We start from the raw sequence: 20,399 nt of genomic DNA, 5'->3' as shown, positions 1-20,399 counted from the left end.
GGGTAGGTTGCCTGCCCATTCTGACGTGATTTTGGCCTCCCTCATTGGTTGCCCATCGAGAAGGGGTTGACTCTTTCGGGTCTACCGCCTCCTCTGACTCATCGTTTTCCTCCTGCCATAGTGTTTATGACCCACTTCATATAGCTCGCCCCTCTATGTCAGCGCTATTACACTGCCGGGTTAGCATTCTAATGACTCAGGCATTCCCTGTAACAATTCATTGTAGACCTAAGCTTCCTGGATTGTATCATCATGGCTGTTTCTTAATCTTAGAGTCTAGCTACTATTATTCCAATTTTTTCCCCAAAAAAACTATATCTACATGTACGTAACCTTAGCGGCATTACAGGAAGGAACAGCTAAAAGACCCAGACATAGAGCCTATTTTACAGGAATTAGAAAGCGGGCAAAGACCGAAATGGCAGGATATCGCGGATCGGAGTCCCACACACAAAAGCTACTGGGCCCAGTGGAAATCGCTCGCTGTGAGAAACGGCGTACTAGAGCGCAACTGGGAATCCGCCGACGAAAGACGTCAAGTAGCCCAGATGCTTATTCCTCGGAGCCGGGTGAAGGAAGTTCTTTCGGGGTTTGAGTCCCCGGTACAAATTGGAAAAAAAAATGCGTGCCCCCGAAACCAATTTGACGCAGTGGCAGACAAACATTGCTACGCCTTTCGGGGGCATAAGGGGGGCCTCCATCCCCTAGCCAGTCACGTAGTCATTTTACTGCGTAAGGCGACTCATATGGATTTACTAACTGCATAGTTCTTACGCCTTGTTATGTGAGGTAACATAATGAACGAGTGTTAACATCCACAGTCCTTGTTCCCAGTCATTTATCAAAGAATTGAAGACATTTCGATTGAAAACTGCACTCCAAATTTTGTTACCAATGTCTAAGACGGTACAGAGATTCAAGTTAGAAAGGTATAGCTATCTCTGTGACAGGCCATGGAGGCCCATATGGTTGGAGTCGTCGAGACTCCAACATTTTCTAGACAATCGGCTCACAGTTGACGGTAAGATTGTCACCTTTAAGCGCCGGCCGCCTTTTACCAACAGGAAGATTCCTAGTACTCATTTCTGTTAACAGGCTGAGTCGACTCCAGGGCCATAGTGCGGCTGAAAGGTTCAGGTCAATTGAAAAATCCAATGACATCGGGAATCGAACCAGCGAGCTTCCAGCTTGTGGCATAGTGCATCACCTAACTGGGCTACCACGAATATAGGCATTAGGCTTTGTTATCCCACAGGATATTCATGTTACGAGCTACATGCAGTCAGCGTATCAAGGTCGAGAGACTGACAAATATCTTTGTTTCGAACCTACCCTGTAACAGGAAAAGATAACGTTATCCCTATGCTTAATTAACCAAGCATTATGCCATAAAACGAGTGGGTGCGTTGGAAACATAGCTTTACCATTCTTGACATAGGCCATTTTATCTCCCGGAGAAAGAGCCGCCGGTACCCATTGCATAGGAGGTTGGGTGGACCTCAGAGCCGATCTGAACGTTGTGGAGAAGTGAATAATAATCTTACCCAGACGGGAACCGAACGCCGGCGGTCCAGCCCGTACCCATATCGAGTGAGCTATTCCAACTCCGAAATTGTCCCTGCGCTTAATTAATTAAGACATATGGAGGGAGTGGAATTATAGCTCCAACAGTCTTGACTTCGGCACTGGATTTGGGTGAGTGGTCTGCTTCACGCCTCGGCCGCTTTACCCCATTGAATAGAGGACTGGATGGCCCCACAGCAGGTTTGGGCACTGCGATGTAGGGAAAATCTCTTGCCCCTGTCGGGAATAGAACCCCAACCGTCCCACCCCTAGACTGTCATTATACCCGCTGAGCTATTCAGGCTCCTGAAGTTATTTCGTGCAGACCTATCTAACATCTTGTTTTCACGAAGGTTTAGTTTAGAAGTTTCAAATTAACAAGCCGGAGCCTTTGAGTGCACAAGCACTGCGCAGCAATGGATAGCTACTTTACTCTGAGTATCTGAGTTTCAGAGCTGCAGTAAATAAGGCGATATATTAACAATGTATATTTTATTAACTAAGAGGCATACAAGATCAGCTTACGAAATATGTACACATTCACATAATTCCAACAAACTTCACTCACTCAAGGTATGTGAATGTAAGTTATTACATTATAGGAGCACGAAACAAATACTTGCAACTGACTCGGTAACTGCACCAGGAACTAAAGCCGGGTTTACACGGGTCAAGTCGTGGGTCAAGTATCTTGCCTCTGCACTTGCATGGTTTTGTTCTACTTGACTTGACTTAACTACACGTGCTTTCACGTAGTCCAGTAGTTGTTCAAGTGGTTTTGAAACATGGCTGCAAATCGTGTTGTGCTGAGAAATTGTTTGATAAATTTAACGAATCTTCTCGTGGAAGAATTGGAACAAGTTTTGGAGGAACAGAGAAATCCTGTGAAGAGGATGTGGTGTCAAGTTTTTATTGCGGTACTTGGCACTACTCTTCTTCCACAAGCACTCTTTTTCACGGTAGAGCTCAACAAACCGAATGGTTTCTTCTTCTGACCACCTCATCATTCACAAACTACACAAAACCAGGGAGGAAATACACAAAGTGTATACGAATCAAATGCCTGATATGAGAAAGCTGGTAATATTAGCCCTGCCGGCCTGCTCACTTGCATCATCTCTTGTTTACACTGGTAAAGTCAGCGGTCAAGTAGGCGATCAAGTGGTAAAATTCGTGGTGGGGGTAGCAGTCAAGTCAAGTTACTTGTCCACCGTGCAGAACTACTTGACTTGTCTCGCTACTTGACGCAAGTCGGTACTTGACTTGGCCGAAACTGTTTATACGATGCAAGAAAAATATTCTGATTAACTTTACCGCTCTACATGACCGTTTACTTGACCCGTGTAAACCCGGCTTAAGGGCGGAATTCGGTGCCCTACTTCACCGAATCAAGCACTAGGTGGCAGTTCTAGCATACTTAATTGGGGGAGGGAGAGGTCATCCGGATTAATGACACAAAAGACAGCCATAAAAAGGTAGAAAAGATATAAATGGAAAATTTAATAGCATAGGTAGTCCTATAAAAATAAAATAAATCACTGTAAAGCCTTTATTTAAAAACTATAAACGACAATAGGCTGAAATCCAGGGTCTTCTTCATCCAGCTCAAGGCAACCTTGGATATTTCCTTGCGCAGTTTCAGTCTTTCCAATTGCACTCAACACAGTCTCAAAGGCCTCTTGCTCTAATCCCTCTCGCTCCTAAATGTCATATGCCTTTTAAAGTGTGTACTCAACTGTGAACAGTGTATTTCATTTTTTTGGTTTCAGTCAGGATTATCAGACACTCGGTTTAACTATAACAGTATTAGCGAAGGTTTACTGGAACTGCACAGAGTAGAGATGTTCCTTAAAATCTGACAGCTGTTTAAAGGTGCCCATACTCGTACGAGTCCGGCTGGGCGAGCTTGACTCGGATCTATTTCACCACACGCGCACGAGCGGACTTCCCAACTTTGCTCGTACATTTCGTTATCCAGAATGAGTTCATCGGAGCAAGTTGCAGCAACGATGATAATACTGGATAAATGCGGTGTGTTCGGGGGGAAAAAAAGAACGGAAAAAGGGGAGAAATGTGGGCTAAGAGTTGGTTGTTAGGTAGAGACAGATTTCCACATTTAAATTTATTGAACTTTATTAGAAATGATAGTCCCGAAGACTACCAAAACTATTTTAGAATGTCAGATGAAAATTTAAAGTATGTGCTTGCAAAAGTAAAATCGTTGATAGTGAAAAAAGATACTGTGGTGCTGAATGCTATTACACCTGAAGCACGAATCGTAGCGACTCTTCGTTTTCCCGCGACACGACGGTCGTTTGGATATCAAGTTTGCCACGATTATAACACTTCAAGCTTTTGGCAAAATCATTTCAGAGACCTGCAAGGCTATATACAAGGCTCTAAATCAAGAATATTTGAAGGTAAGAAAACTTTATACAGGGTGTTCCTAAAAGAATGGTGGGGTTTCAGATACGTATATACTTCGTATATCTTATTGTGTACAATCATAACATGTGTCAATCGGAAGCCTAACTGTCCAACTCTTATATGCATCCATCAAAGTGCCTCTATGTGCGCATCTTTCGTTACCCGGCACACATCAATGCGGTAGTCGATATTCCTGCCACACCCGCTGCAGCATTTCAGGTGTGATGGTGTCCACAGCACGACTGATTCTGTTTCGGAGATCCTGGAGCGATTGGGGCAATGGGGGTACATAAACCATGTCCGTCACGTACCCTCACAAGAAGATATCACATGAAGTTATGTCCGGGGACCGGGATGGCCATCGGAGAAGGGGGGCCATCTTCACCTGCACCACGTCCACTCCATCGTTGCGTAAGGACCAGAGCAAGCAAACCTCTTGCATTGCGATGGAAATGTGGGGGAGCACCGTCCAGTTGGAAAATGTAGTCATTGGAATCATTGGCTAGTTGTGGAAACAGCCAGTTTTCCAGCATGTCTGGGTAGGTGTTACCAGTCACTGTTGCTTCAGCGAAGAAAAAAGGCCCGTATACTTTTTGTTGAGAAACAGCACAGAAGACGTTAATTTTGGGAGAATCGCGCTCGTGCTCAATCTGTGCATGTGGATTTTGTGTTCCCCAGATACGTACGTTGTGTCGGTTAACTATCCCAATCAGATAAAAAGTGGCTTCATCAATGAAAACGAGACGTTCCACAAAACCATCGTCTTCCATCTTCTCTTGAATGTCCTCAGCTAAATGAGTTCTGGCTACCTTGTCTTGTGGTTTCACAGCTTGCAACAGCTGCAACTTGTACGGTTTCAATAATATACGCTTACGCAGCGCCCTCCACGTCGTTGTTGGCATTTGCAATTCTCTGCTTCTTCTACGTAATGATTTTTTTGGGCTTCTCTGATACGTCTCCCTCACTCTTTCCACATCTACATATGGCACACGTGGCCGCCCAGAACTCTTGCCTTTACAGAGACATCCACTGTCCACAAACTGCCGGTACCATCTGCTGATGTATGAATGTAAAGTCATGAAGCTCAAGACAAATGGAAAACTGGAAATACATGGTATCGGAAAGTTCCCGGACTGCTAACTCTGTAACTGCCTCAGTAAAAGCTGAGAGGGGAGGCTGATTGCATCAGTCTGCCAAGTGACACCGCGATGTGAACGCACACTGTTTTTACTTGAGTGCTTTCCGAATTCTTGCTCGTTTTGTCTGTGATGGATGGCAAAATCGAGCAATGTGTCTGCATCAATTTTTATGTGAAGCTTGGTAAATCCACTACCGAAACCCTTGAAATGCTTTGTGAGGCTTTTGGAGAACGATCCTTAAGCCGGGCAGCAGTTTTTGAACGACATTCATGTTTCAAGGTCTGTTTAATGTCAGCTGAAGATGACGAATATTCTGAGCAAACAAGCACCAAAAAAGAAAAATTCAGAAAATGTTCAAAAAGTTCTACAACTCATCCACAAACACCATCATCGAACAATCCATGAGCTCCTAGACACCGCTTGGATCAGTTATTGAGTTTGCCAGGAGATCTTAACAGAAAATTAGAACATGCACTATATTTCTCCTTCATCATGACAATGTGCCTGAACACACGTCCCTCAAAACAACAGAGTTTGTGAGTAACAACATGGTTATCGTTCCCCATCCTCCCTACTCACTGGACTTAACCCCTGTGATTTCGCTTTGCATCGCAAATTGAAAATGAAATTCAAGGGACGACATTTTGAAGCAGTGTCCAATATCCAAAGGGAACAGAAGTGGGCCTATTTTTAAGGGGATAGCAGCCAAAATTGAGTAAGTTTTGACCTAGTCAGGGAACTTTCCTACAGTACCCCACAGAATGACCTGACAATAACTGCTCCATGTCACAGCAAACAGTTCCCACCCTTTCTGTTCTTAGAACAGCAGAATCTTGGTACAGATAGGATCCTGTTATGCTACATGACTTCAGTTCACTGTCGGTGAACAGTAATTGTAACCGCGAATGACTGTACTTGGAAATGTAAGTGTCCTCACTATGGCAAGTAGTTCTCGTCGGGTGACGCAGTAGTTTCTCTTTACTTTGTTTAGCGTCTTGTAGTAAGATCTGACATGCTCCTGTATGTCCTGTAATTGGGAGAGAACTCCTCCAATCCCGAAGTATTTTGTTTTTGTTTTTAATGCTAGTGGGGTGGGACTAAGTCCCTTGTACTGCGGCCACTTCTGGCCTATTGTACCAGCCCCAGATGACAGGTGAGCGTGATTGTGGGGCAATTGGAGTGAAGATTGGCAGGGGAAACCGAAGTACTCGGAGAAAACCTACCACAGCAACACTTTGTCCACCACAAATCCCACTTGACCAGACCCAGGCCGCCGCGGTGGGAAGCCAGCAACTAACCGCTTGAGCTATGGAGCGGCCCGTAATCCCCTCTCCTTAATGTTTGGAAAGCGGCCTCCACCTATGGAGTCAACTGGAAGGCTTCTCTTCCGTTAGTCTAGTTAGCAGTTTAGCAATGTTGGCAAAACCTGAGATAAATCGCCTTAATACGTTCATAGGGCCAGAAAGCTTCTAATTTCATGCTAATAAATCTAATCTTAATTTCTAATGGTAGAATTCCAAATATAGAGTCCCGAAACGTGTGAAGGTGTATTTATATATACAGTAAAACTTGGTTGTAGCAACATCGGTTTCTGCGACACCTTGTCTATTGCGTCAAATATTCAATGGTACGAACTAATTCCTCATAAAGCAACTGTTTTTATACCTTGCTTAGTACGACATGCACAAATGCATCAACCTTGTATGTAACATCATTTTCATTCCTGAATTTCTCTGATATCGTGGGAAAGTTTGATGTGTCTGCCCACCCTCATTTTCTCTACTTGCTGACGTGACTGTCCTGGAAGAATACGACCGCGGGCTGCAAGAGGAGCGTGGGTTTTATGCGAAAACAAGGGTGTGGGGTGGGACTGCGTGAATAGTGCAAGAGGACGCGGCAGGTTGTTAACTGCATTCCTTTCCTAGAATCTCGTCTAACAGGACCTCACATTGTCTACTTACCCTATAGTGTTCCTGCCTAAACCCAGAGAAGTGCAGTAGCGAAAACATGGCAATGAAAAGGAAAGTTTTAAGCACTGAAGAGAAAGTTAAAGTGATTCGTGAAATATTGTGTGTATTGTCAGTGAAAAGCGCTGTAATATGTCTTTGATATTACACATTTGGGCAATTCCACATTAATGTTACGTTAGTCTGTGCTTAACTACGTATTTCACTAAAAAATGCAACATTTTAACTCGGTTTTTGGTAGATTTTTACGTGACTAACATGAGGCTACTGTGGAAGTGCCCATTTCAGTTACGACATTCGTTTATAACGACACTATTTTTAGGTCCCTTTTATGACGTTATAACCAAGTTCTACTGTACTTACATTAAGCTGGTTACACTAGATGGAATTACTATTATCCACTTAAATACAAATTTATCAACTTTCCTCTGTCTTCACCCTGGTTGAGAAATGTTTCCATCTGCCAAGCATATAAATTATAGTGAGTTAATGAAAAATCAATGCTCTGCTATAAACGTAAGCTCTAAATTTAGCTCTTGATATTTTTTTTGTATTTTGCACGTTTTACCAGCTATTAAGATTTCGTCGAGTTTTGTAAGATTGGGGGGAGGCGTGAGTAAGGTAGGGTGAAGTTGTCTTTCAATTTAATTAATTAACCACTGCGCCATGAAGACGTATGGGGGAAGGGATGTATAGATCAACATTATCTTGACCTCGGCACTAGTTGGAGGTAACCAGTAAGCTTAACGCCCTGACCGCTGAACCCCCCGTAGAAAGAGCCCCCGGTACCCACTGTATAGGCTGGGTGGGCCCAGAGCCGGTCTGGACGACGTTAAGAAGAGAAAATTCCTGCGCCTATCAGGACTCGAACTCCAACCACAAGGCCGTTCAGTCGGCAGCCAGTCGCTATACCGACTGCGCTATCCCGGTTCCCTGTGAAAGGAAGTGAGTAAAACAGTAAAATCTTTGTGTAGACATCCTTCATATTGGGAAATCATGTAGTCTGGTTAAGTGGATACCAATGTTTCGAGGGAATATATTGCTTCCATTTAGCCTATGCCTGGTGAGGGTTCATGCCGGCGACCCCCCTCTTCTGTTCTACATTCTGAAGCCCAGAAGATCAGGGTATACAAAGCAGAAACAGATTTGCCAATTGCTTGGCATACGTCTGGAATGTACTGCCCCGCTTTAAGGAAAGACCCACATATGTTTGAAGTAAATTGGTCATAAGAACTTGAAGGATTGTGTAAGTGAGCAATTCAAGAAGGTATAGGACGAGAACTTGTGCTCGTCGCCAAGCAAAACTTATTAGAACAACCAAGTCACGGATTATGAGATTGGTAGAGTATGTAGCACGGATGGGGAGAAGCCGAATGTATATAGGATTATGGTGGGAAAGAACGAAAGACGCCACTAGGAAGACCTAGCCATGGGTGGAAGGATAAGATTAAAATGGGTCTTAGGGAGATACGATGAGATGGTATGGATTGGATTGATCTGGCTCAGGATAGTACCAGTGGGATATCATAAGCTGACGACTGGACCATTTTGTGATTTGTATGCTAGTCCATCCATAATATCTTTGTTCCTTTTGCAGTATTTCCAGCCGTTTTCTTATTTTGAATGGTGAATTTTATCTCGGTAGACGAGATTTTGCATTATTTTTCATGTCTGTTTTCAAAAAAGGGAATTCATGATAAATATGAGGTATGCAACACAAGTCAGGAGCCATTTTCTTTCCAATGAAACAATTTTTGTTTCAATGACATGTATGTATGATGTTTGTAAATGTGCATTACGAGTATGTTTCAATTTCAGTCACTGTAATTGACTACGGGGTTTAATGTCCATTTGAAAATATTTTCTGTACAATAATGTATTTGTATATGTATATACACTCAAGTGCCAAAAGTCATGGGATAGCAGGATGTAAATTTATTTCTAAGTGGCGCCACCGTCCCTGCCCAGAGCAGAATCAGTTGTGAGGTGTTCTCTCGTGAGTCAGGTTGAACAACGACCAGTCTGCTCATGGCAAGCCGACGTGAATTATCGGAGTTTGAACGGGGCATGACTAGCTAGAAATGTCGGTGGTAACAGACAAACGACACTGGCTGAAATCACATCCACATTCAATGCAGGAGGTACCAGACGCATATCCAGCAGGTCAGTGCAGCGTTCTTTAGCTTCCATGGGATATGGGAGCAGAAGACCGACCAGATTGACTCTGTTAACACCACGATACTGGACACAGCGCCTCACCTGGGCTTGTGACGTCCCTAATTGGACCCTGGAGGATTGACAACATGTGGCGTGGTCCGATGAGACACGGTACCAGTTGTTTCGGGCGGATGGTAAGGTTCGAGTGTGGCGCAGACTCCATGAGGCCATGGACCCCAGTTGTCAACAACGCACCGTGCAGGCTGGTGGTGGTTCCATACTGGTGTGGGGTGAGTTCACGTGGCATGAGTTGGGTCTGCTCGTCCACCTAAATAAGTCATTGACCGGTGTCCGCTACGTCGATGCCACGTCGAGTTGCTGCACTTCGCCGGACTAGAGGGGGTCCTACACGATACTAGGTGCCTATCCCATGACTTTTGGCACTTCAGTGTATATACATTATGTCTCCCATCTCTGTGATTCTCATTTATTGTCGGGGTCTTTTTGGCCTGTAATAATCAATCAATCAATAATGAAATAAACTGCTGATAGAATATGAAAGTGTAACTCAAAAAGGTTTTGCTTGTAGAATAAATGCTGCAGAATAGAGCCTGAAACATACACGCATTCAGTGACACAAAAGGTTTCAAAAGTATAGGCCAAGGAAATCCTCCGTGGCAGTAATTTAGAGTGGCCCATATATTATCTCAGTTAAATTTAGTTTTTTCTGCATTATCCTGCTGCATACTAAGATGTTACAGGTATTACATGCCTTCAGACTTGAAAGTAAAGTTTCAATTTCAGTCACTGTAATTGACTAGAGGTTGGTTGAAACATCTGAAGAAATTTTCTATACTACGTAGGGCAGTCAAAAGTTCCTGGAATTCTCCTGCAGATGAAGAACGAGCGATAAGATAGCGCACACGCTGTTGTGGTGGGTAGCTCAGCATGTCTGCTCGCAGGTCCAACAGGTCTGGACAGGTTTCAGTGTGCAGTGTCGCTACTGTTCCGTTTGAATTAGACGTGAGTGGCCATTCGGTGCAATGTCGCAGTTCGAACAGTGTGCGAACATCAAGTTCATGTGCAATTTGGTAAAATCTGCTTCAGAGACGCTATCGGCCGTGCATAACGTTTACGGTGATACTGCACTAAAGAAATCCGCAGTTTACGACTGGTTTTCCCGGTTTCAGAACGGACAGGAGACGTTAGAAGATGACCAGCACAGCGGAAGACCTTCGACATCCAGAGAAGAAGAAATTATTGGAAAAGTGCGATAACCGATTCGATGTGATCGAAGAATAAACATCGCGGATATGGTACTGTTACTGGCCTTTTCTACGTGCAAGTTTTGCAGAGGTTCCGCATGCGGTTCGGAGGAAGCGGCGCGACAAGCGGCAGGGACAGCGGTTTCCCCATCACGATAACGCACCGACCCACACACATCGCATGTTGTGCAGCAATTCCTCGCCAAGAAAACATTCCTGTCATCACTCAACCACCGTACTCTCCAGATCTCGCTCCGAGTGACTTTTGGCTGTTTCCTACTCTGAAATTGGGCCTCAAGGGGACACGTTTCGCAACCACGGAGGACATCAAATCGAATGCGTCGGCTGAGCTCCGGAAGACTGCAAAAGAAGCTTTCCACCGCTAGGATCGATGGAGCAAGTGTGCGCGCGCGCAAGAGTCCTACTTTGAAGGTGATTTTGTAATCGTTCCTGTATGTCCTACCATTAGAGTGCTATAACACCATTCAGGGAACCTTTTGACTGCCCCTCGCATAATGTAGGACATTACATTCCCATCTTAAGATATACATTATTTCAGTTCATGTTCAATTTTTCTGCTTTATCCTACTGCATACTAGGATGGTAAAAAAATAGGTAAAGGTATACCTGTAACAGACCGTGGAAGCCTATAGGGTTGTGAGACAATCGGTCCAGAGTTGGCGGTAAGGTTGTCAGTCTTACGCGCCGACCGCCTTTCACCCCCACGTATATTCCTGGTGCTCATTTCTGTTAGAGGATGAGTCGACCCCACGACGATTGTGCGGCTGGAAGGATTAGGTAAACTGAAGAAATCCAATGACCTTATCAGGACTCGATCCCAATACCTTCCAGCTTGTAGCACAGTGCCTCAACCAGCTACGATATCGCGTGCAGGATTTTCATGTCACACGCCCTCAGACTTGAGTGAAATAATATGTAGCCTACAAGGTCATCATCAGCTAACTATGCAGGGTTACTGCATCATAATAATGTCTGGGTAGTTTGTGACCATCGTTTTGCAGGTGCGGGCGGAAGCGACGCGTTGTGGGGTTAAGGTGGCCGCAGCTGCTCGCTGTGAATTGCCTTCTAGCGACTCCGAGGAAGCAGGCGATAACGTAGCCTCACCTTTCGTTGCTTATCATATGTGACGTTCCGAAGTATGTACAGGGCGCCACTCAGTTGGGGAACATGAGACTATCACAGGGCCGTAAAGTGGGTCTTGGATCCTACAAGGCAGTCAACAAAACCCACGACAAAACTTATGAACACTTACATTTTATTTAATACTTTGAATTTACACCATTGTTAGATACAGTTGTTATGGTTATATACAGTTCTTTGTTCTCCTTTCGAGGTCAGACACTTGCACGCGTCTTTACAGTTCGAGTACCAGGCTGTGTCTGCTTTTCTAACAAAGAATTGAGCGTACCACGCCACTAGCAGCTTATCATTATACATCATCCGGTAACTGGCATTATGATTGGCTATACACCAGGAGAGTACAGGGTTAACTACTAACTTATGAAGCTTACATCATGTCTCACCAGATAGAGGGAGAGTCCCTAATTTATCAGCTTCATAAGAAGTCATGCGACGTTGAGCGATTCCCACTTAGGCAGCGTCTACATGAGCGCACAGAATGCGTCCGTTGTAACGAACGTACTTCGCTGAGGACACCACACAGTTGCAGAATGCGGTGCGTAGTTTTTTTGTCTGCAATGGAGCGAGAAGAAAGGGTAGCATTCGCCTCTCTTGTTTATTTCTACAACAGACGTCACGACGTTCGTTACAACGGACGCATTTTGTGCGCTCGTGTAGACGCTGCCTTAATATTTGGCTTATAGCGTAATGTAGTGCGTGATGACTTACGCAATTCCACAATTTATAATTTAAATTTTGTTGAAAATACAATAAATATACATATGTATACATAAATTAGGCGAAGTACATATAGTACATAGTATATTACTAAAAAGAAGTAATCGGTTACGATCTCCTAAGTAAATTTTGTTTCTGTAATGAAGTGAAATGAAACATTTACAGTAAAACTTGGTTATAGCAACATCGGTTTCTGCGACACCTTGTCTATTGTAACACACTTGTGTTTGTTGATTAGTTGTTCGTAGCACTTTAAGACTGATTAGGATATCAAAGTGATAATATTTTCACTAAAATTTTCTGTCTTCTACGGAGGTTCGCATCTCAGTTAATACTTAACTATGTTCCTCATGAGTGTACTTGAAACAACATCCTTCGTAATCACTATGTTGTTATTATTATTATTATTATTTACTATCACTGGAATGTTCACATACGTGTATTCCACTTTACTAACTGATAAACTGAAATTTTTGGGTCTTATTTTCATCCTTTCTTTTCATTATTTAGGTTACATTTTACGTTATCATCACATATTTGTTATACATGTTAACTGCGCTGACCTACAGTTATGTACACATAGCCTCTCAGCATTATACCTGTTGTCATGAGTAGGTCACCTTATGTAGACGTCAACTATAATTTCTCTTTCATTTTCATATAAAACAAAAACTTTTTAATCTGTTGTGCAAGTTTCATCAACTCAAGACTATGTAACTGTATATTACATCTAAAGTTCTACAGAATATACAAAGTTTCTATAAAAAATCTAAATTCTAAATATCTGTCGTGCATACGAAAGTGAACCTGAATGTCATCCACATAAAAGAAGACACAAGTCTCAGTGTTATTTCCCAAGTTAGCTTAAAAGCTTCTGCAACTGCAAATAAAAAAAATCTCGAAACAAGTCATATAACTAGTCCCATCAAATCTTCTGTAGCAATTCTTGCAGGGGAGGTGTGCGCTCATAATCAGAGATGGTATACTGATTAACTTACGAGCATCGATATACATTCTTGGCTTTCGTCATCTCGTTGTACTATTGTAAAATGGTTCAGAAAAGAAGAGTTTCCAGTTTCCGAAATATTATCTTCTACCATTTGATCTGACTTAACAGCTGGCCTTAAAGCAAAGGATATAGGCGGCCTATGTCCCACTATAGGGCGATCGGTTTCCGCTTGAAACTTATAACTGAACAGCATACATTTCCCTGGTCGGGAGGTCATATTATCTGTAAATTTAATTAACACGCGGAAAAGATCCGTCTTCTGCAATGCGTCAAGATTAGAATACTCACTGACCAGATAAGGTAGATAAGCTTCTTGTGAAGACCTTGTATCCGGCACACGTTGTGAGTAGGAAGCGTGGAAGGAAGGTAACTGGTTTTCCCTTAGGAAATTCAATTCGTAGTCTTGCGAAGCGGCGGCATTATCATCACAGGAGCTACATTCTGGGCTAACTTCGCACATAGATCATCGTCGCTCAGGACGGAGATAAAAAAAAAAGGCATTCTCACAGTTTCATTGTAATCTGAGTATCCTCCCTGGGCCTACTCGCACGTAGATCGTCGTCTTATTCGACGGAAAAATTACAACCATATTCATCCTTAGCACTATGGAGGGAATCGTCACTTTCTGAACGTTTCGGAGAAGATAGGTCTTCACGTATTACAATATTATCAGATATTACGTCATCACAGTGCTCGCCCACTTGCTTAGTTTGTAAACGCTTCCGTTACAGCTGGCTGCAATACGGAATATGTGGTACTTGGGGGCCACTAAGGGTTGTAAATAACCTTGAATGCCAGCTGATGAGGTACTAGGATATGGATCAGGTATGGAATTAGGAATATGGCCTTGACTTTGAACTCACGTTTTACTTCTCGAAACTCAGCTGACTGACGAAACACTTGTGCTTTAACGCAACCTTCTATTGCATACGTTAAACTTCCTCTTTTGGGATCTATGCTGACCAGTGCTTGAGGTGGAATGAAAATAGAAACGGGATGGTTTTCCCGTTTTAAGGTATTAAGGTACTGTACATTGCATTAACTGCCAAAGAAGTAACGGGATGCTTTTAAGCCATTTAGGAAAGAACCGGGATGCCATCCGCCGCATCCCGCCCCACCTCAAGCCCTGATGCTGACTGTATATTCTTCTAGGAACTGACATCCTAGAATAACATCATCTCTAAGCTGTGGAGAAATCATGAATACCCCTTCAATTTTACCTTCACCTATACTGAACCAGATCATGGTCTGTTTTCTTTGTTAGAACGTTTCCCAAAGGCTGTTATCAAAAACTACGCCTTCAAGAGGTAAGGTACAAGCGTCGATACCTAACTTTATCATATTTATGTAAAGCCTTTCGGACAACAAATTTACTTCACTCCCTGTGTCAAGAATAGCTACAGATTTACAATTATCATTAAACGTGATTTCTATTTGTGGACTCTTAACCAACTTATCTTCATACACGTACAAAACAAATCATTCAATTGTATGGGATTCTTCAAAATAATCACCTAATTCAGTTAGTTTACCTAAATTCTTAGGATTAATTTCACTGGGAAGGGTAAAATCTTAGACGTTGCGGTCTTCAACATTAGGAAACATTCGGTATGCACTGTTTCTAAAACTTAGTTTTCTACGTTACTATCATCAACTCTTACTAGGGTCAGCTGCCCTTCTATTTCTTTCTGAATTATGTGGCGAAAAGTACATTGCCACTTTGTGAATATTCTTTACCACACACTTTCGTCTGACTCAATTTTCCAATAGCGTATCTAAAATTTACCATCAGATCTGAGGTACACTCCAAAGTTATGAACTCTCATCCAGTATATACTTGTTATCTGAATTTATTTCTGGAATTTTATCAGTGAAAAACGATGAATCATCGAAACTGCTCAATCCAACAATGGCAACAGGTTCCTGTGTTTCAGCATTCACAGACATAGTTTTACACTTGTTACAACCATTTCTTAAACAAGAATATGAAATTTCAAACCCTGTATTTTCACTAGGATGATCACTAAAGGTGGCGGTTTGGGGAGCAAGCAGAGCTGAGCAGCCATGTTTTTCTTGTGATTGTTCACTATTTAACTCATTCTTTTCCAAACTCGTTTCGAGTGGTTTCTCAAAATCTTCTTGTTGCTGTGACTGAATCAGCTCACATCTATCTCTCCCTTAATCGCCTTGAACCTACATCAGAGGTTTCTTTCTTTGCATCTTTCCTCTCTCACATTTCTACATCTAAATCGTTCAATTCATATACATTACCCTTTATCGTTTGTTTGTGCATTTCTAGTTCATCGTCGACTTCCTTCTCATCAAATGTATGGTTCAGTTCATTTAGTTTTGGCTTAACTTCGCCTTTTACCTCTAGTTTAACCTATGGTTCGCTGTATCTCTATTTTAACACATTTCTACATCTCTCTACCCTAATTGCCTTAAATCTATGTTAGAGGCACCTTTCACTATACCCTTGACCTGGGAATTAGTACACAAATATGTCATGATGGGTTACATATCTCCATCAGAATAGACATATGAAAATCATAATTCACATATTATAAAAACAATTAGATTGTCACGTTTTAGTGACTACAGACGGGCTTTGGTTTGGTGAAGAGATTTATTGACGAACTTACATGTAAAAAAAAAAAAAAAGTAAAGCTATCCCCGTAATAGGCCGTGGACGCTCCCACATATTCTACACAATCTGCTCACACATAGCGGTGAAGTCGTCACCCTTACGCGCCGGCCTTCCTTCCCCCCCCCCCCCCAACCTAAANGTCAGCCTTACGCGCCGGCCTTCCTTTACCTCCCAAGTTATATCCTGGTGACCCCACGGCCATAGTGCGACTGAAAGGATTAGGTCAATTTAAAAATCCACTGACCTAATCGGGAATCGAACTCGCGACATTTCGGTTCATATCATAGCATCTCACTCCAAATTAACAGTTCTCAACAATGGCCACTCCTCTGCAATGTATTCATAAGACGTTTCCTGGTAACCACTCCTAACATTCTTGCCTTCTGGTTAACGCTCCACACTGAACTGTGAACTGAACTCTCCTCCAGAATCACTCTGCAGGGCTCGAACAGAAGACACCTCCAAAAATACCGCTATTTTGTATTTACCTTCCCGTTGCTTTGAAATGGGTTCTCTTTGTGCTTCGTGCTTGATCATTTCCATGGGAACCTGTACATCGAGCGGTTGCCTAGCAATGAACTATTCCGGCATACAGGCGTTATGTCACAATATGTTTGTCCATTTGTGTTTACATAATTACAGACACTTCTGCTNGGGCGTTTTAAGTAACATTAAGTATTATTAAAATAATGTAACGTGTTTGGAAAAGACACTTTCATAGTAACGCAACAACAGTGAGCCGTTGCGTCGAGAACGTCGAATCTCCACGGTTACAACGAATACACGGAGCGTTCCCACAGAGACAACGCAGTAACAGCGGGTCATTGCGCAGGAAGCGCAAAATCAACAAACCAGCGTTTCCGCGGTTATAACAGAGGGTTCATTTGCATAGCAGCGGCCGAGGGTATAAAAAGGGGTTGAATGCATTCGCCAGACAGTCTCGGGGCAGATGCCGAGAGATACAGAACTAAGTCTTGGAATAGCCACCGCTGAAGAAAGTTGAAATATAGCAGCCGACAGTGGCACAAGAATTAATTATAACAGCGAAACGGTGGATAGTAATTATACTCGTAAATTGTGTAAACACGAGTGCCGAATAAAGATTCGCTAAATCCGAGACCCACGTGAAGTTATTTGTTGCGTGACATACCCAACACGTGACAATATTGTTAGAGTATATTCAGAGACCGCCTCTATGGTCTAGTGGTCAGGGTTCGATTCCCAGCGTTACCAGATGAATTTTTCTGAGAATTAGTGGGTCTGGAACGGGCTCCACTCAGCCTCGTTATGATAATTGAGGAGCTATTTCAAGGAAATAGCAGTTCCGGTCTAGAAAACAGAAATTAATGGCGGTGGGGATTCGTTGCGCTGAACACACGACACCCTCTATCCGCAAAAGTTGGCACTAAACTTCGCCGAAAAGCGGCGGTCGCTCGGTCGGTATAGTTCGCTTGCGGACTAACATCACGGAGTTTATTTATGTAAGTGTATATTTAGATGGCATAAGATTGTATTTGTCACCGTATACTGACGAATCAGAAAGAAGCTATCTGCGTTTAAGGGAAGCAAGTGTCATTTTTTGGTACAANCATATTGTGGAACAAAGGCAGGGGAGTCATTAGACTATACGCACAGGTCACAGCTAAAATGAATGCTGGCAGAAAACGCGACTGCGACTGTGCAATCGAAAGCCTTTTAAAACAGGAGTTTAATAGCAGGGACTTCTGTGAAAATAAAATAATTATAGAAAGAGGCCGACTGACATGGGAGCACAAACCAAATTATGTGTGAGGAAATTTAATTTGAAACAGTATTCTAAAACAGAGTGGCTATACGGTTGCCGTAATATAGGAAAACTGTTTTGTTGGCTATGCCTACTGTTTCTCATAAAAAAATGTATGTAACAAGACTGGGCTTGGTGATCTCAACAATGCAACTTATGTCCGGGAAATCTCCAACTGGCTGTCAACTTGACAGTCAAAAAGGGCCTGACGATACTACAGCATAATGAAAGTGTGAAAGAAAATAAGAGAAATAGTGAAACGCTTGACTGACATCGTCTACCATTTAGGAAAGAGGCCACTTGTCCTCTGTGGTCATGACGAAAGCGTGGATTCTATCGGCCGAGGTAATTATGTGGAATTAGTTCACTTGTTGAGGAAATATGATCATAAACTCAATTTTTTACCTTGAGAACAGTACAGTACTTACAGGTTTATCGAACAGAATAAAAAACGACCTTATTGATTCAATAAGTGACGTAAATTTTGGTGAGTTGATTGCTATCAGTTGGTTTATTAGATACCACTGCTTCCCTTACAAAAAATAGTACCGCACGTCACTCTTTGCATTGATGCATTCATTTCTGTAACTGTATTTTTTCTACGTTAAATGATTATATCGTGACATGTTGCGCAACGGAAAACCACTCCCCCCAGCAGTGACGTGGCGGGTGAGTCAGCGCTCCGTCACCTTGTAATATGATGCGATAAAACCACATTCCACGAACTTAATGACTCTACCACGTATATAATCAGTAGTATGCTAGGTTAATGGGAGACGACTTCATGGAATGTAAACTGATAAACAACAGCCATCGACTGTGCAAACAGAATTACCCTGTGCAAGTAAAGCATTTAGACGAAGAATGTGAAGGCGAATTGCTTCAGTCCATTAGAAGAAGACCTATCGGTTCTGAGAGAATGGCAGAACAAAATCACACACTGGGGACCAAGATAGATAATAATGAATGGCTGTATGTTGTTCTACGAGTGGACACTCTCACTGTGCTGTGTTCAGGACAGGAACAAATTGACATCACGGTAACAAGTCAGGCATTCGATTTCTGAATGTCCACCTGTGTGACATACTGAAATCGTGCCTTCCCCCNCCCCCCCCGAAACAATGAGGATATGGCAGTGTCTCCTGCAGGCAGCCACTCGTATGGCCCAAACTACTGCGGTAAGTCTCAGAAAAGCATTTATTTATGCATAGCCTGCATTTCTTGTATAAGTAGCTCTTAATATGGAATCATATACTTATCTAATTGATGTACTAAAATGGTTTCCAAGATAGAGAGAGATAGAGATTGGTTGAAATTTCCTGAACAGGATTTGGAAAATAATAAATCGGCATATATTCAGAAGGTTTCAGAAATTCAGTCAGTAGGCGAGTTGCAGCTGGGATTAAATCTTATACAAATCTTCTTCTGATGTGTTGCAGGCGAAGCAGAATTGCAGATACATTGTGCCACTATTACTGGAACTGACATGGTACATGGTGAATGGACTGGTAAGTTTCTTGACAGATAATTACTACTTACCAAGCAACACAGCTCAACTGGATAGAGCTTTAGGTGAATGAGGACCAGACTAAAATTCTAATTGAAGCTATTATAAATGCTCAGAAGGGCATACTCCAGCTACCGTTTGCCTAACTCTCCACCTCTACAGGCCTTTGTTGAACCTCGGTTCGTTTTCTGTTTCTTGATCTTTTACAAAGTCGGTAGGACTTCTTGGACCGCTGATAGGCCCTTCACAAGGATAGACATCCATGCCTCGAGTGGGATTCGAACCCACGATCCACTGTTGAAGCGAAGAGAGTTTATGCCGAGACCGCGCGGCCACTGTGATCGGCGCCACATGACAGTACACCAGCGCAAATCACGAATCAGATGAAATTAAGTCAAGCTGACATCCCATGTACACCTTTACAGCTCATTCAGGTGTGGTGGATAGAGCAACAAGGAAAAATACTGTCACCTTCCGTGGGTCCCACGACCACAAAGGAGAGGGAAACACAGGCTAAGGAAATGGTTGCAGAGAATTACTATAGTCTCTTAAAGATGCGACACACCTACTTTGCCAAATATACCCTTGAGAACAGCTACAAACCGACTCTTATATCTTCAGTGACATTTTCCATGACAGCAGTAACCTCCCTCGCCCCCAATACAAGAACTGGTGCTCGATACAAGTTCCAAACAGAAACAGCTGTCCCCTGCTTGCTGTTGTGATGCCTTCATGACCAAATTGATTAGTGCCGACATTCTAGAAATATTCTCCGAATTTAATCTACTCTTAAATTGTTCGTCAATGTAATTNACGATTCCACATACTTACAGGCGAAATGACAGAAGAATCTCAATTTGTTGCGTGGTAATAAAGGATAAATCAAAATTTTCCAAATATTGTTTCAGATGAACGCAATTGAAGACGTAAATCGCGCCATGAACATTAATATGAATTTGCTGACTGGTAAGTAACCTACTGTCACGTGTTAGTGACTAAACACTAGGTTTGGATTGTTTACTGGATGTACTGAACAGTTATAACTCGTAACTACGAT

At 42.7% G+C, this 20,399-nt stretch overlaps 1 protein-coding gene across 1 annotated transcript in view; it reads left to right on the top strand.

The window, feature by feature from the left end:
- The window catches only part of LOC111867381, a 41,213-nt gene extending 21,123 nt beyond the window's left edge, over positions 1–20,090 (top strand). Inside the window, exon 6 of the mRNA XM_023857178.2 lies at positions 19,275–20,090. Within this exon, the coding sequence (XP_023712946.1) occupies positions 19,275–19,415 (141 nt within the window). The 3' untranslated portion in view covers positions 19,416–20,090. The remainder of the gene's footprint in view (positions 1–19,274) is intronic.
- Positions 20,091–20,399: the final 309 nt, after the last annotated feature.

This window comes from Cryptotermes secundus, unplaced genomic scaffold (genome assembly GCF_002891405.2).
Source record: "Cryptotermes secundus unplaced genomic scaffold, Csec_1.0 scaffold340, whole genome shotgun sequence".
NCBI classification, from domain to species: domain Eukaryota; kingdom Metazoa; phylum Arthropoda; class Insecta; order Blattodea; family Kalotermitidae; genus Cryptotermes; species Cryptotermes secundus.
Note: the sequence above shows the minus strand (reverse complement) of the source record. Positions and strands in the feature narration are given on the sequence as shown.